At 40.9% G+C, this 16,972-nt stretch overlaps 1 protein-coding gene across 1 annotated transcript; it reads left to right on the top strand.

Annotated features, from left to right (window-relative positions):
• Positions 1–3,356: 3,356 nt before the first annotated feature.
• LOC306770608 (potassium/sodium hyperpolarization-activated cyclic nucleotide-gated channel 3-like) lies at positions 3,357–15,675 on the top strand (the record flags this gene model as incomplete). Its single annotated transcript, XM_079259495.1, has 8 exons — positions 3,357–4,015; positions 8,174–8,597; positions 9,468–9,629; positions 10,243–10,461; positions 11,463–11,609; positions 12,038–12,278; positions 13,348–13,512; positions 14,150–15,675. The coding sequence occupies 8 exons, from the start codon at positions 3,357–3,359 to the stop codon at positions 15,673–15,675; spliced, it is 3,543 nt and encodes a 1,180-aa protein (XP_079115621.1).
• Positions 15,676–16,972: the final 1,297 nt, after the last annotated feature.

Here is a 16,972-nt window from a genome sequence, read left to right as displayed (position 1 = left end):
TTAAATCACCATAGCTATGTATCAGATCACTATAGATATAAAGACTATTCATATTATATGATGCACTTAAATGTTGAGAAGAATGAAATATTGTATAAACCCACTTTAGAAAAATCTGTATTAATCATTTGAACATATTATTTTATAATTAAGTGTATTGTACAGCATGGCTATTATCCTATGCAATTATTATCCATATCAATATATTGAAAGTCATTGCAGCTTCTGATTTCTCTGTGACAAAGCTTTAAACTAGTAGGATCACCATAGAGCATCATACTACACAGCTGCATGAGTTCTCAACAGCTGGCGTGGGAAGGCGTGAAAGAAAGCCCACGTCAGAGCTGACACATGTGAAGAAATTCCAAGATCTCGAGTCATTTTTAAGAATAAATATATCAAGAAAGAAAAAAATTGTGTCTGTTCTGTTGGCTTCCTTGCACAAGCTCATTCATGGAGACACACAGTTTGCCACCCACGGGATAGAGGAGGAATGAAAGCATGTGGAGAACAGCGCCATCTAGTGAGATCACGAGCAGGTCACAACCGAGAGGAGACGGGATGAAAGTTAAAATGAAACAAAAAGGGTCTATACACAGACACACACACACACACACACACACACACACACACATTAATATAGTTTTCCTCCTGTCTGCAGCAGTACACATACCACACAACCAAAAACATGATGGCATCACTGTCCAGATCACAAATGCTGATGGGTTTTGCAGCATGTTCACAAACTACCTGCAGAACAACACTGAGTCGTGTTCTTTCTGTTTACGTTTTAGAACAATTGTCTGAAACAAATTTCTGCTGTGTAAAGCTTGGTCTTAACTGAATGCGATGTCATACAAAACATCCAAAGTGTCCAAAGCAAAGAGACATCTGTGACATTTGTGAACCCTTAAAGAGGTTATACAGCTGGAGGAAGGGAAAGCCACTTTGAACAAAAATGAGTTGTTGTTCTCTTTATGTGGCTTAATCTCTGAAATGCCAGTGAAGTTCAAATTAATCTGATGTACTATTTGACCAGGCCCATGGCTGATTTACAGAAAAAATTGAGAGACTTCATGAGGGCTTAATATTGTAATTTTAAGATTCATGCTCTACTTTAAATTAATTCAGCTATTTTTTTTTTTTATAAGTAGAAAAAAATCACATTAATAAAGATTACCATAGAAAAAAATCATAAACAAACATTTTATGTTTGTGTTCTGTGTTATGATGTACAGAAATGAAAGACCAATTGAATTTGTTAAATATATAATACATCATTTCTACTGCATTAAAAGGTGTCATTAAGACATACTGTTCAGTAAATAAAGCTACATACATTTTACATTACTTGTTTAGGTCATCCTGACACATTTAATTTACAAAGAAATAACACTTGGAATATCCCACAGTTTACTAAAACATCACTTTCAGTAACATAACATTGATATTTAAGATGTTAAAAAAATTGTAATCTTTTTACATTTTTCAGTAAGATGAAGCTAAAATCACTGTATCGTCAGAAATGACTAATGGGATGCATAAATAGTTCTTTTGATCAGAACCAGAAGTAGTAACACCAAAACCAAATGTTGTCTAATCTTAAACTGTACAGACATAGTACATAGATCTTTGCTTTGTTAGATCTCACAAGTGCTTTGATATATCATTCTGTTTGTTCATTATAATAAATTCATTATTTTGTGATTCTGTTTCTTAAGTTTGTTTCAGTCTTTGTTTAATACCAATGTCTTTTATTGGTATCTCAAGGAATTTCAGTCAAGAGAACACAATGTATCCCTTAAGTCATTGGTTAGGCAAATAAAAAAAAAGTTATCTCTTTTCAGTCGGTTAAGTAGTACAAAATAAACAGAAGTCTGATAAATTTACGTTTAAGTTAGTTTGTATGTGTCATTTGGAAATATTTCATCCTGAATAAACAGTTTCTATGGCTACATGCCAGATGAAAATGCCTTGCGGTTTAAGTCATTGTAGTGAAGTTTGCACTGATTCATGCCGCCCTCTGTCAGCAACTAACCTCTCACCAAACTTATTTACCACGTTGCTCTGCCAAGAGAATATCATCTTTTCCACACACACCTGACAATGATTTATAATGTCGAAACTTTCAAGTTAGTATTGACATTTTTCACACAGAACTGCTGGATGCCTTCTGTTCGCCATGTTGTATAATGTTTGGGTCTTTTACTTAGCCCAGTGTGTATCACTACAATAGCCCGAAGTTACTAAACTCATGTCTGTAATATCTGTAATGCAGTCTAGCGTCCTTCATACAGTAAATGCTCTTTGAAGCGGTCGTTGGAGTGCCAAGGGCGCCTCTGCATGACCGTTTTATCCATTTTGTGTAATCGAAAACACCATAATAGGCATCCTCGTTGCAAATTTGATAGAACAATGACAAGCCATCCTGAGACTTTATGCAACTGTGTCATCAGTAATATAAAACTTTATTATATAAAACTGAAAATCAAAACAAATTAAAAAAAAAAAAAAGCCCTATAAGCCACGGTGTTTGCTGAAGCACATTATGCAGGTGTGATAACTCCTGTTCGTCACGCATAGGTCAGGATCCCACGCGCATAATTATTTAGTTAACGAGTATTAGTGTTGCGTTTTCAGCACGATAAGCAGCATCCATCCCTCCGCTTTCTCTCAACTATAACGAACTAACTTCAAAGCAAGATCCCATCCTTGAATTAAACCCCATCCAGTTGTCCTGACAGGGAGGGGTGCGCGCGCGTTCCATCCTGGCTCCTATGGCAACCAGATAGATTAGCTCCATCAATATTCACGTTATTAGAAAGCAGGAGGCTCGTGGATCAGTGATGTCAGCTCTCTGTGGATGCCAGTGCCAGCTGCATGCATGTGCGTGTTCACCCTGCGCTGAGAGACAGCTCAGATATTTCGGGGGAGGTGGAGATGATGCTTTGTCATTGAGGAGCTCAGCAGCAGCATCAGCAGCAGCAGCAGTCTCCCACTCCGGCACGTCCGACGCTCAGCATGCTGCATCCTGATGCGCTCCCGACTGCACTCTCAGAGCTTACCTGGATTTACAAGCATTTCTTGTTTCTCGCTGTTTTCCGCCTGTCTGTTTGAAGCGGCTGCGTATTGTTGACTCATCTCAATGTTTGAGCCGCAGGAGTGCAGCACGTCCCAAGAGTCAGATAAGATACGACCCGTCCTGCGGATGCGCCGTCACTGTTTTGCCTCCAGCGGTACCCCAGCTGAATGAGCTTCATGATCCATCCCTCTGTTTGCACGGGCTTTTCTTAGAGCTACACGTCTTCTTAAAAAAATCCCCCCCCCACCCCCCCCCCACCCCCCACCCCCCAAAAATGGAAAGATTCCAGACTTCCATGCGCAAAAGGCTCTACAGCTTGCCGCAAAACATTGCGCAAAAACCCTTTGTAACTGACAGCGAAGGAGACACCTGCGACAAGGACACTAAGAAGAAAAGTATTCGACTAAAACATTTATCCTCTCCATCCCCTGCAAGCAGTTGCAGGAGCATAGAGGAGGCCAGGAGCGAAGACTTGGAAAGGGACGTTACTGTGAAGACCAACTTGAATGGGGACTGTCGCTTTTTCAGAAGCAGCATCTCTTCCATCACCGGGCGGCATCTTCCCGGGTCAGATTCAGCGGAGCAGCGGCGCCTCATCCCCGAGATTGATGCAGGTGTCAGTGAGAGTTTGCCCAGTGAGCACGGCCCAGGGGCCCAGCAACGGGCAGCTGGAGGGCTGGTTGGCGCCGTCGGGCAGCCGTCAGTGTTTGACCAGACAAGTTTCATCAAGTTGGAGGGTACCGAACAAATAATACCTGAAGATGAGCGGCTGTACCAAGCCGGCTTCATGCACCGGCAGTTTGGAGCGATGCTCCAGCCAGGAGTCAACAAGTTCTCCCTGCGGATGCTGGGGAGTGAGAGGGCCGTGGAGCACGAGAGGGAGCGTGTAAAGTCTGCAGGCTTCTGGATAATCCACCCATACAGCGATTTTAGGTAATTAATTTGCACAAAAGCTTTATTTACAAGCTGTGGTGACTTATTAAGTAGCTTTGCACTGTCCAGTCACACAATTTGGGCTCATTTGGCCTTCAGGTGTGAAGACTGATGATTAAAAAAAAAGCATAAACAGGAGACATACATCCTCTTTACTGTGACTGTTGTATTGATTGTTAATGCAGATTAGATGCATCATATGCTGCATGTGTAGGCAATGCATCTTGAGTTTGACTCCTGAATTGGATAGTTTTTTCTAACTAGCCTACACATCCCTTGCTCCCATTCTCTCATGCAGACATTTGATGTACCATAAAGCACTTCACTGGCACGCACAATCCTCTTACATTTCAATTGTCATTGAGCTTTTAAAATACATATGTAGGGTATAAACCCCTCATTTGTTCAGTCTTAGGATGTCTGCTTGCCTGCGTTATTTTAGTCACACGTGAAAAGTGCATATCTACATAAAACCCAGTAATTTTCTGTCCACTTTTATTTTTTTGGAGGTTTTTCCAGACCTCCAAACCCACCTGAAATTCCCTAATTTACTGCCTATAGGTTGTATTGTTTCTTTAAATGCATGCATCCACGCGGGATGTGTATCACAGCCATCAAGGGATTTTCATGACATATAACCTTGAGGCTCACTGTCATCATATTGTATGCTGATGTGTGTCACTGCAATTTTTTTCCACTCATCTGAATTACACTTTTTTTTTTATTTTATATGATTTTAGTGAGGGCAGTGGATTACAGAGAGTGCAGCAGGGGCTTGGAAATGGGGTAATCAAAATAGGGTAACATGACCATTCAAGATATTAGAAGCACACATCACTAGAGATTATTACAACACAATTAGTCTAATGGAGCAGAGATGGTGTGGACGGGGAGGGGACACCACGAAACACAGAGAGATAGAGAGAGACACAGAGAAAGAGATTGGACTAAATATGATGTGAGGAATCCAGGGTGTCCAGCTGTTAACTCTGCGCTTGAGGTATGAGGTATCATTACTTCATGCACGGTTGGGGTCACACTTTGAGTAGGGGTGGGGTTTTAGTGAAGAGTGCGTGGCTCTTAGGGTGAATGCTTTATCCTAAGATCTCGTTTTAAGTTGGAGCACTAAAGATTATTCAGGGATTTTTTTTTTATATTTTTGGGAGAACAAGCATTGCTGGTTCTGATCCTGCAAACGTGTCTATTTACTTTCCGAATAGACACACTGTGTGATTCCATCGTTATGCATCAGCTCAGCATGATTTAACCAATGCATCTTTGTCCCCACACATCTCCTTGTATCTTATATGTTGTTCATGCCAGATGTAGCTGCTGACTGTTATTAAGACTGTCTCTAACTACAGGAGCAGACATGCAGAACTGGCACGCTCTGTAAATATGGTTAATATGATTGCTGGTGGGCCTGTGCCACAGTACAGGTGTGTGTTAAGCCACTGAGCTGCATACAGGCTGTTGTGCTTCAGCTGCGCTCTGGCAGCAAGAGATAAGTATCTCTAGTACAAATGTGATCCCTTTTTCAGCTGTCCTGATTGATCTAAGCTCCTTTCACCATTTTAAGCCTCGTTGTGTTCACTTTGCTTGTAACTCCCCTCTCTTTGTGCTTTTATGCTCTTTAGCATAGTCACACTCTGACCCAAATAGTGCACAGTTCCTATCTGGACCAGACCAGGTCCACATATCCTGCAGATGTTCGCCGCATTTTAATGGTGGAGAAAGATTACACCAGCACGTCACTCGGTGTGGGTGGGTTGCATGGTGTGGATACAGTCGGCTGATGAGCCAACAGGGGATGCCAGTAATGCACTGTCCCCTGTAGACCTTATTTTTTAATTTATTTATTTTTTATATCCAGCTGTTCCAGTGTTCTGCAGCACCGTGACGTGTGCAGGGCAGTAATGCTAACTACTCAACATCTGTGCTGATGGGAGCTGACTTCTGGAGATGACATGGATTCCCAGGAGATAACTGTGGATTTAGTCAGAGAGGGAATGTGCAATTAGGACTGGTGTGTCAGTGCAGATGCACAGAGAAATGCAAATGCTTTGTTTAGCAGAAAACAACAGAAAGCTGATTATAACAAATGGCCACCCGGCTCATTCTGCTTATCATTTTTGTCCCACTGAAAAGGCTGGGAATAAGTATCTGGAATTGGTCGAAATGTAGGATGTGCAGCTGCCTGTTTCTGCACCAACTTATTGGTTCTTTGAAAGTGCAAAACTTTGTGATTGAAAAGTGGTGGTAGCTTAATGACTGAAGCTCTTCGTTACTGATCTCCAGGGTCAAGGATTCAACCCTGAGAACTACTAAGCTGCCACCGTTGGGCTACTGAAAAAGGCCCATAACCTTATCAGCTTTGTATCAATGCTGACCCTGTGAGTTGATCCCACCCTCTCAACTAGGATATGCAAAATTTCTCTGCATTCTAAAAATGTATAAGTGGATGGGGATAAATGCCTCTTATGTAAAGTTTAAATAACACAGGAACACTTAAAGCTGTGACAGTAAGCTAATGGAAGACTTAGAACATGGCTGTCTGTGTTTTACTAGACAGGCAAAATATGACAATGCCAGTACCACTTTTCAGCTGTCCATGACTTTCAGGTGTTTTCCTGTGGAACACAATTCGCATTCACATGCTTCATCTCCTCTCAATTCCATCTTCTTTCCCCGAGTATGTTTCATACTTAATAAGGAGCCACTGCAGGTTGCTCCCATCGTCCTGTTGTTTGGGGTGTAGGTGTGTCAGATTCCTGCTGAATCAATCAGAGGTTAATTAGGTGTCTGACATGGACCAGACATGCAGTCTCACACTCGCTTGTATGAATGCAATATGAGTATGGAAAACACACTCTTCCTATACTTTACATGTCTGTTTTATTGTGTGCATTAACCCTTACTGCAATGAAATAATCTCCTGTTGTGCAGTTTGCAGTATCAAACAACTTTCACTTTTTATGTTCACGTGGTGTTTGTTCATTGTTTACGCTTCTTTGGATATCAATCTTCTGGGTTTTGAGTCAGTGGGATGACGCATATTGCAAAGAAATGCATTTATATTTATTTACTGCACAGGCTAAATTGGTTTTGTAAACCTGCACACAAGCAGATGCAGCTCGCATAATCTTACAGGTGTGAACTGGCCTGGTTTATAACCTGTGTAAATTTTTTGACTTTGTAGTCAATATAATAAGAAGACTGCAGAACACGAAGTTCAAACTACTGACAAGCAGTGTGTCTTAAAATGGATGCTCATATTTACATTACAATTTAACCTGAACAATTAAAACCATCCTGTGTATTTAAAAAAAGTAGAAAGGTTAACAGGAAACATCTGCTGAGTTTGTGATTTGATTAACAGTCCGAAATCCAGAAAACTAGGAATGTTCATTTAAGTGAAAAAAACCCCAAAATAAATGGATAAAAAAATGTCATATTTTGGAGATTTGCATTGATAAATCCCTTTCATTTGAAAACAACAGAAAGAAAGATGTTGTTTTTTATTTTTTTCATCAACAGGGCTGAGATTTGAATTTGATTTGGGATTTTCTGAATTGCACATTTATATGAATTCCTCTGCTCTTTTGTTGTGATCCCAGCTCTGTCAAAACCTGTTATTATGCTTCAAAACATTGTTATAAATAGATGCCTCTTATTTAAGATCGAAACACAAAACAGAAAGTTAGTTTTGTTGAAATTGCCTTGCACTTTGTCTGAAGCATTAATGTGAATATTAACGTTTACCAAATTAAAGTGAATAATTAGGCAATAATTAGCTGATCTTTTATTAAAAAAAAATCAACCCATTAAAGAAAAAAGAGAAAAATACACTGTTTAAAGTTCTTCATTTAAAAGTATGAGTGAAGGGTATGATTGGATGTTGCCAGCAATGTGTTTATATGTTGTTTAAGAAACATTTAAACAAATGTTATCTAATTGCCTATCTGATCACATCATGAGAAAAAATGGACATTTTTGAAAGTTACATTGTACGTCATTTGAAACCTTGAAGCTATTCATTGTCACTTTATTATAGTATTGGTATTTTCTTGCGTGTGACCTTGAGTCCCATCTGTTTTGTCAAGTCATTGAAGAAACTAGTTTAATCTTTTGCCATGTGTGGGTTGCTCTGTGATACAGGTTCTATTGGGATTTAACAATGCTGCTGCTGATGGTGGGAAACCTCATCATCATACCTGTGGGCATCACTTTCTTCAAGGATGAGCACACGCCACCATGGATTGTCTTCAATGTGGTGTCAGACACCTTCTTTCTCATGGACCTAGTCCTCAACTTTCGCACAGGCATCGTCAAAGAGGACAACACGGAGATCATCCTGGACCCGCAGCAGATTAAGATCAAGTACCTGAAGAGCTGGTTCGTGGTGGACTTTATCTCCTCCATACCTGTGGACTACATCTTTCTAATCGTGGAGACACGCATCGATTCAGACTTCTACAAGACGGCTCGGGCCCTGAGGATCGTCCGCTTCACAAAGATCCTCAGTCTGCTGCGGTTATTGCGCCTCTCCAGACTCATTCGCTATATCCACCAATGGGAAGAGGTAGATGAGGACAGTTTAATTTAAACTCTGCTTAAGTGTTCTAAGCTGACATTAAAAAGAATTTAGTCAAGACTTGCTTAGTTGGAAACAATGTTAATAATATTTTAAGGCACAGGTGTCAAACTCATGTCCTCGAGGGGCAGTATCCTGCAGGTTTGTGTTGTTTCCCTGCTCCAGCACACCTGACTGAAATGAACAAATAGGTTGACAAGAAGATGTTGGATCTATTTGATTTAAATCAGGTTTGTTGTTGCAGGGAAACAACCAAAAACTGGACACTGGCCCTCAAGGACTGGAGTTTGACATGCCTGTTTTAAGGCATTGAAAATCAATATTTTTTGCTGTTTGCTTTTCAAGTTTTAGATTTTTAAAGTAGTGCCTACAACAAATCTGCAAATCCATATGAAATAATTGCTAATGAAGATTGTTAGTTTTAGCCTTGCTCTGAAATCCTTGCATGTGAAAGCACCCTGGATAAAGAGATTTCTCCCAGCGTGTATATGTACTGACAAATTCTCTAATGCTCCTTCACTGTTAATTTGTTGGCTACTTCTTTCACACACACTCACTCATGCATGGTCAGTGTACTAAATAACAGATATTTTCCTGCATGATCTTATTTTTATAATTCCAACAGTAGCTCCATCCCATTCGTAGATTATTGGTGCAGATGGTTACTCAGCACGGAAATGGCCTTTGCTGCTCTATAGAAGATTAAGCATGGTCTGGTATAGGTCACTTGTTCAAACATCTCTTAATGTATATTTCAAATCCCCTGCCTGCTTCAGAGTCAGTTGAAAAATTACAGGTTTATAAGAGATGTGTGTTTCATTGTGCTTTTTCTGTTAATACTGAAATCCTCTGGCCTAGGTTTTCCACATGACGTATGATCTTGCCAGTGCAATGGTGCGTATCATGAATCTGATTGGAATGATGCTGTTGCTGTGTCACTGGGACGGTTGTCTCCAGTTTCTGGTTCCCATGCTGCAAGACTTCCCTCCAGACTGCTGGGTCACTAGAAACAAGATGGTGGTAAGTGGAATATTAATGAAAAAAAAAAAAAAAAAAGCAGCAGCCAAATGTGTGCTCTATTAAATCCACACAATAGTCATATTAAGGCTGAATTAGTTATCAGTTTGGCTGAAGCGCTTACATTAACGCCAACAGAGTTATCAAGCAACACTTTAACCTTCCTGTGCACTTTCAAGCATGACACAAACTGATGTTGTCTCACACATTAAGTATTAACATTTATCAATGGTGTTGGCAACTCATTTAACTTCTATTACCAGATAATAAATGTCAAAGGACATGTCATCACAAGAGACATTTTATAAAGTCTGTGAATTCACAAGCACATTCTGGTTGTTCTGTATTATTCCTTTCTAAACCACTCTTAGACATTTTCAGTATATTTACTGCTGATATAAAGTAAACTTGTACCGATTTTGATTGAACAAAAGCCAGAGTAGACTTTGCAAAACATTCAGATAATGTCACAGGAATGAGATCCTCAAATGAACATATTATGTGATAGGTCAGAGCTCCCGAGTAGAACGAAGGGCGCACTATCTGTGCTCCTTTCCAAAGCTCTTACAGATACTTGCAGAGAAACTGTCTCTTTCCTCTTCTGTGTCCCTTCCAGAATGACACCTGGGGTCAACAGTACTCTTATGCACTGTTCAAGGCCATGAGTCACATGCTGTGCATTGGGTACGGCCTGTACCCCCCTATAGGCATGGCTGACGTGTGGCTCACCATCCTCAGCATGATCGTGGGCGCTACCTGCTTTGCCATGTTTGTGGGGCATGCCACTGCTCTCATTCAGTCTCTGGATTCCTCCAGGAGGCAGTATCAAGAAAAGGTTGGTACCTGAACATAAATAGGACTTAAAATTGCACACAAATACTCTGACATTGTACAATTTTCAGACAATTTACATCCAAAAAGTCTCAGAGGGTGGTCTTATTTAACAACTTTAATTCCAACAGTTTTAGATTACTATTGTGAACAAAAAACCTTTTGTTTCCGACTTTTGATTAAACTTTAACAAGCTAGAGTAACCACATACTTTCATATTAATTTGAAAATAGTAATTCAATAATATGCTCCACAATATAGTATTAGTTAATATTAAATTAATTTTCAAATTGTTTTTTCTGCACAAATGTTTAGCTTCATGTAGTCTTACTGCCACTTTTATGCAAGTAATGGGAATAATTCCTTCAAGGGATAGATGATTACATCCAAAACAGATCTGATGAGAAAATCTACTGCTTTGGATGCATAGACATCCTTTACACAGCTGTTTACAACTGACTTCAGTATTTACAATGCATAACAAACTCTCTGCTGGGCTTTTAGGTGTAAAAAGACCCCAGAAACTGATTTCTTTCCCTCCTGCAAGGGTTTTCAGACCCCTAAGAAGAGACAGACATAACACAGATCTAATAAAACATGCAGAGATAAAAAGCAGAGACTTATAACAGGAAATATCATACATAGACTGGGTGCTGGGAGCATTGTGCTTTGCTGGTAGAGTACACCGCTGAAGGACACAGTAGTTAATGTCATTAGCTGCAGCCTGCAGAGCGCAACTGTAATTGTCAGATGGGGCAGAGTCACAACACTGCACTGTGGGCAGGTTTCACAGATGGCCTGACAGTTGACTGTTAACCTAATGAGATATATTATAGTCCACCTCTGAGCCAACACATCAATCAGTTTAATATATTCACTCTGACATGAGGTTACATTTTTCTTTTTTTCTTTTTGTCACAAATGCAGTTTCATTAAAGTTACACTTATATGTGTTTCAGTGCAAGTTGTTCACTTTTTAAAAGCTGGGCTCTTGTCGTGTTGCAGTATAAACAAGTGGAGCAGTACATGTCCTTCCACAAGCTCCCTGCAGACATGCGCCAGAGGATCCATGACTACTACGAACATCGATATCAGGGCAAGATGTTTGATGAGGAAAGCATTCTGGAGGAGCTGAACGAGCCACTGCGAGAGGTCAGCTGCCATCCTTGCAGCTTTTGTCACCATTATAGTCATATACTATGTCTTTATATTTTTTAACTGCTGCATTAATCTTATTTCATTTTTCACGCTACATGCAGACAAAATGTGACCTGCAATGTTATACATTTTTAGTTTTTTGGCCTATGAATGGAAATGTGGGACTACATGAAGAGTGTCTGCTTGTTCTAAGTGGTTCACAAAAAATGATTAATATAATCCAATATGGCTGTCTTACTCTGCATGATAATGTTAATAGTCATGTAATCTGATTAGTAATGGTGGTATGAGGGCAGAGAACCTTATTAACAGGGCACTAAGCTGCTTTTATAATGATTGAAATGTACACATGTAGCAGCACGGACACTGTGAAAGCATTTCCAGGACAAAAAGTTTACAGCACTGTTCTGTATGTTCTGTAGGAGATCATCAACTTCAACTGTCGCAAACTGGTGGCCTCCATGCCCCTGTTTGCAAACGCTGATCCCAACTTTGTCACCTCCATGCTGACCAAACTGCGCTTCGAGGTCTTCCAGCCAGGCGACTACATAATCAGGGAGGGAACTATTGGCAAGAAGATGTACTTCATCCAGCATGGTGTTGTCAGCGTCCAGACCAAGAGCAGTAAAGACACCAAGCTGACCGATGGCTCCTATTTTGGAGGTGAAGCCCTCACGGCAATATATTCAGTAGAGGGGAGTGGGTCAGCTTTAATGTAAGTGAAGGAGTGATGAATGTAAGATTTGTTTTGATTTGCTTTGCTCAGGCACTCAGCAGATTAACTTGCCTGACCATTACAGCTGGAAAAAAAAATCGTCCTCATCATCTCCTTAAAAGGGCTCAAAAATAAGAGGAGCAAAGCTTTGTGATCTTTGATTCCATTTGTGGGTTTTCCCCTTTGTTTAAAGCTGAAATCCAGAACTTTCCATTTGTTGTCTCCTTGTTTGCCTCATTTGAACCTGCTGACTGTAAAAGGCTGTGCAGCAGACTGTCACCAAAAAGTTGTTAAAACAAAGAAACCTTTTAATAAAAGATTATATGAAAAAACACAGAACACATTCATTCACAGAAAAGTCAATTATGAAACGTATTTGGACACCACTAAACACACACACACACACACACACACACACACACACACACGCAGAGAAATGATTAGTGATGATAGAAAATATCCAAAAGCGATTCTGACAACAAAATGTCAGAAAAGTCATTCTGTTATGTGTCATAAATAAATTAAATCAATCAAAAAGACGGTAAAAAGCAGGAGCGTGTGAGTGTGTTTGTATATCCTCAATATGTCTGTCCTGAAAAAAATATGTCTTCCCCTCCCCTTGCTTTTTTGTAATGGCGTATTATTTTATTTTTCTGATCTGGCACGACAGATGAGGTCAGGACAAACCGTAAGCTGCAGAAATTGCATTAAGTGCACCATCTGTGGAGTTGAGAGGCATCAGTCTTTTCGTGTTGTATCGTCTCACAGTAATAGTTTTATTTCTCACCATTCTTTTGTAAATGGATCTAAAAAAAAAATTCTAAAAGATGGTTCTGTGTTATGTATGTGTTTTCACATCTTGTATAAGAAGGGACAAATTGTTATATAACATTTAATATTAATTATGTTTTTTTTTCCTTTATACTTGCTGGTAATACTTGTCTGAGACTCTGCAGGAAAATCTGTTAAAGACATGAAACAAACCTTTTTGACTTTGATTTTCCCCTGTCCTCACAGAGATCTGCCTGCTGACCCGAGGTCGGAGGACAGCCAGTGTGCGAGCAGACAACTACTGCCGGCTCTACTCTCTGTCTGTGGACAACTTCAATGAAGTTCTGGAGGAGTTTCCTATGATGAGGAGGGCGTTTGAGACCGTGGCTCTCGACCGCCTGGATCGTATTGGTGAGTTTTTTTTGCATGACAGAAGGACAAAACCTCCAGATCTGAGAAAATGAAGCATGAGAAATGTGCCACAATCCTCTGAGAAATTTCAATCAAGAAAACATATCAAAATGGGACATTAACAACTCCATAGCTGTGTAGTCAAACTGAGGAACCTTGGGCTTTATACATACCTTAATGTATGCAAGATCTTCTTTTAAGCAATACAACAACTTTACCCATGAACACAGCAAGACTGCAGCAAAGTAAAGGTTTTATTCAAATAAAACGATGTAACCCTGTTAATTAAAGTCTAGCCAAAGCAGTGCAAACACAGGCCTGTTGCACAGCCAGCAGGAAGAGTAATAGATGTCCTTAAAAAGCCTCTTTTTTGTACTGAGACAATTAAAACTTACAACTTTGTCCCTGCAAGTCTAAAAACTGCAACAGGTACACATTTTAGCATCTAATAATGTCTAATAAGGCATAACAATTAGCATTGAAAGATTAATAGATATGATAAACACTATATCTATATAGATAGTGTTTTAAAGTTCTTTTTTAGTATCCTTGTTCAAGAGGCAAAGCTTTGATTACTTTAGTTAAGATGTATTAGTCATTCATGTGTTGCACGGCCTCTTTTCTCTTTTCTTCACAGGAAAGAGGAACTCTGTCCTACAGCATAAAGTCCAGCATCACCAAAGTTCTGGCACACTAAACATTCACGAAACAGAGATGATCCAAAGAATTGTGCAGCATGACCGTGACATGGCCCAATGTACGCAGCTAATCCAAACCAGCACTTCACCAAATTTAAACCTGGCCCCTGGTCCTCCATCACCTACCCCTATTATTTGGACCCCGCTGGTTCAGGCCCCTCTTCAGGCTGCTGCTGCAACGACCCCCCTTGCTCTGGCCTTGGCCCATCATTCCCAGCTGCCTCCCATCCTCTTCCACAATCCTCTGGCTCCAGGTTCAGGTTCTGTGAAGGACCACACCACCCATTCAAAGAGGGTGCACATTGGAGCAAACAACTCCAGTAGCTGTGGTTCAGGGGCCGGTTCTCCTGCCAGCCCTGCCAAATTTAGGTCTTTAGTTGAGACTCCCACCTTGGGGTTTCCCGGACCCCATTTCTCCACTGGACCTGTGTCTCCCAGTCTGACATCCCAGCCCATCTTCACCAGCAGCCTGCAGCCAGTCACCCCTCAGCCCACACACCTGCCTTTTGCTTATCCTTCTCACTGTGGCATGAGCACAGTTTTTCCCATCAGCCAGACCACCGTCTCCTACACATGTTCCACTCAGCTTCATTCTCAGCCTTTCCATGGTGCAATGACCACTCCACCTCAACCGTTAGGTTTACTCCAACAGGGGGCGCCAGGGAGGCTGGCAGGAAGATTCCCAGCTCCCACTATTAGCCCTCTGATCTGCAGCTCTGTTAACCCCATACTGAGCCAGCTGCAGCAGACCTCCCATGGCTCCATTCAGCAGATGGGGTCTATTCACAACAGAGTCAGCAGGACATCGAGTTACGTGAGCCTCCCACACTTTCCCATCCTCACCAACACCCAGTCTTCTACTGGATTTAATCAGCCAACATCTGCAGGTGGATCTGGAGCTGCAGCCTCTTTGGCCCAGCACACCCTAGCTGGACTCCATTCTGTTTTCCTCCCACAGGTTCTTCCCGAACACTCCGCCCTTGCCTCCCTGGCTCAATATGGCTCAGCCGAGGTCTCGCCTTGCTACACCCCTCCTGTCCACAGTCCTAGCACACAGAGCCCTGTGAGGGGAAGGACAGTTTACCACAGTGAGCTCCCCAGTCCCCTGAGCGCTCACAGCTCTTGCCCTGCCAGGGTGGCATCTCCCCTGAAAGAGACGGCTGTGTCCTCTGCAGATATGTTTACCCAGGAAATAAAGACTATCTCAGGCTCTTACAGTTATATGCACCAGGAAAGGCCTTTGGTCATGAGTGGCTCCTCCGAGGAAGCAGCAGGGGCCTTCTTTCCCGTAGCTGTCGGTAAACCCTACACTCCAATCCCAGGTCAAGCCACTCCTGTCAGTCGGACACATTCAGGGCCTAAACCTCTGAATCAGTCTGCTGATGTTCAGTCTCCTCTTGTTGGATCTCCTAGTAACATGTTAGAGAACGAACATAAGCAAAACAAATTTCCCTCCAACTTGTGAGTTTCAGACACACCCTCCTTTAATTCCTGAGGGTGATTAGGGAATCACCTCCTTGCTGGCTTTCTCTTAAAGAACACAATTTCCAATTTTACTGTAGGAGGGTGTGTTATTTTAATCAGATCGAAAGTCTGGTGTTATTTGTAATCAGAACGAATGGATCATGTTTGGTCGTTGGTGACTGACATTTTTTTTTCTACAAATGAATGAGTCTTTGAACATGGTGATTTATATTTGTTGATGGGTATACAGTATATAAAACAACTCATAAGGATCTTACTTGTTCTATATATTATATTCCAACCTCACTGTGTTTTGTTGTTTTTGTTTTAATCCCCTTGTCCAGGCTTCTTTGTGTTACATTTTAGCTACATATGTTTAGTTAGAAAATTTTCGATTGTTGTACTGATTTATTATTGATACCAAAAACTGCTGTCTTCTGTTTATATCCTTTCTGAGGAGAGCTGGAAGTGTCGTCAGAAATGTGAGGTGGGACAGACTGTGCACTTTTGCTTGTTTCAGAAATCAGCCCAGTTCTAAAGTTTGATGATGGCATGTCTTCCAAGATAGCTTTTCAGCAATATTGCACACCCAAACGGGTCACACAAATCAATCGCATTATGAACTATGTAATGAATGTAACGTAATGTTTGTCTGTCTGGGAGGAAATAGCGAGAATCATTTGAATGTGTCAAACATGAAGGTGATAATGGTTATCTGTAGGAAAACCAGGCGAGCTGCACAACGTATGCCAACTCGTTTCAGTCTGGCAATAACTTTGGTACCGAAAATCCACCTAAGCCGAGGGGTGTGTGCCATTAGCATAGTATGCAATAATCTTTTTTTTCTTTCTTTTTTTTTATAGGCATATAAAGGTACTGTGAACTGAAGCACTTGTGTGAATAAGTGAGATTCAGAATTTACTTAGAACTCATTAAAATAAGGGAATTATATAGCGATCAAGCATTTGTGGATAATCAAACATCCTGAAACCAGCGATGCACTAAGATTGATGTGAATGTTTCTTGCACCAGTCAAAGGGCTAAAAGCAGTTACTTGGACACATGTTTAACATAAAACCCTGACGGGTCATATTGCTGCATATTTACCTCTTCCATTGTACACTGTTTGATTGTAAATTTTAGCATCTGTTGTTGAACAATTGCTGCTTTGTAATGCTATGCTGAATCAAAACACCGCTTTTTAAAACCATTCTTACAACCTTACATGTAAATGTCTTTAGATGATAAGTCTCTCTTTGTGAACCCGCGGCTGGTGACAAACTGTGAGCAAACAAGCC

This window comes from Telmatherina bonti (assembly GCF_933228915.1).
Source record: "Telmatherina bonti genome assembly, chromosome: 2".
NCBI lineage: Eukaryota > Metazoa > Chordata > Actinopteri > Atheriniformes > Telmatherinidae > Telmatherina > Telmatherina bonti.
This window is presented reverse-complemented; position numbering and strand designations above follow the sequence as displayed.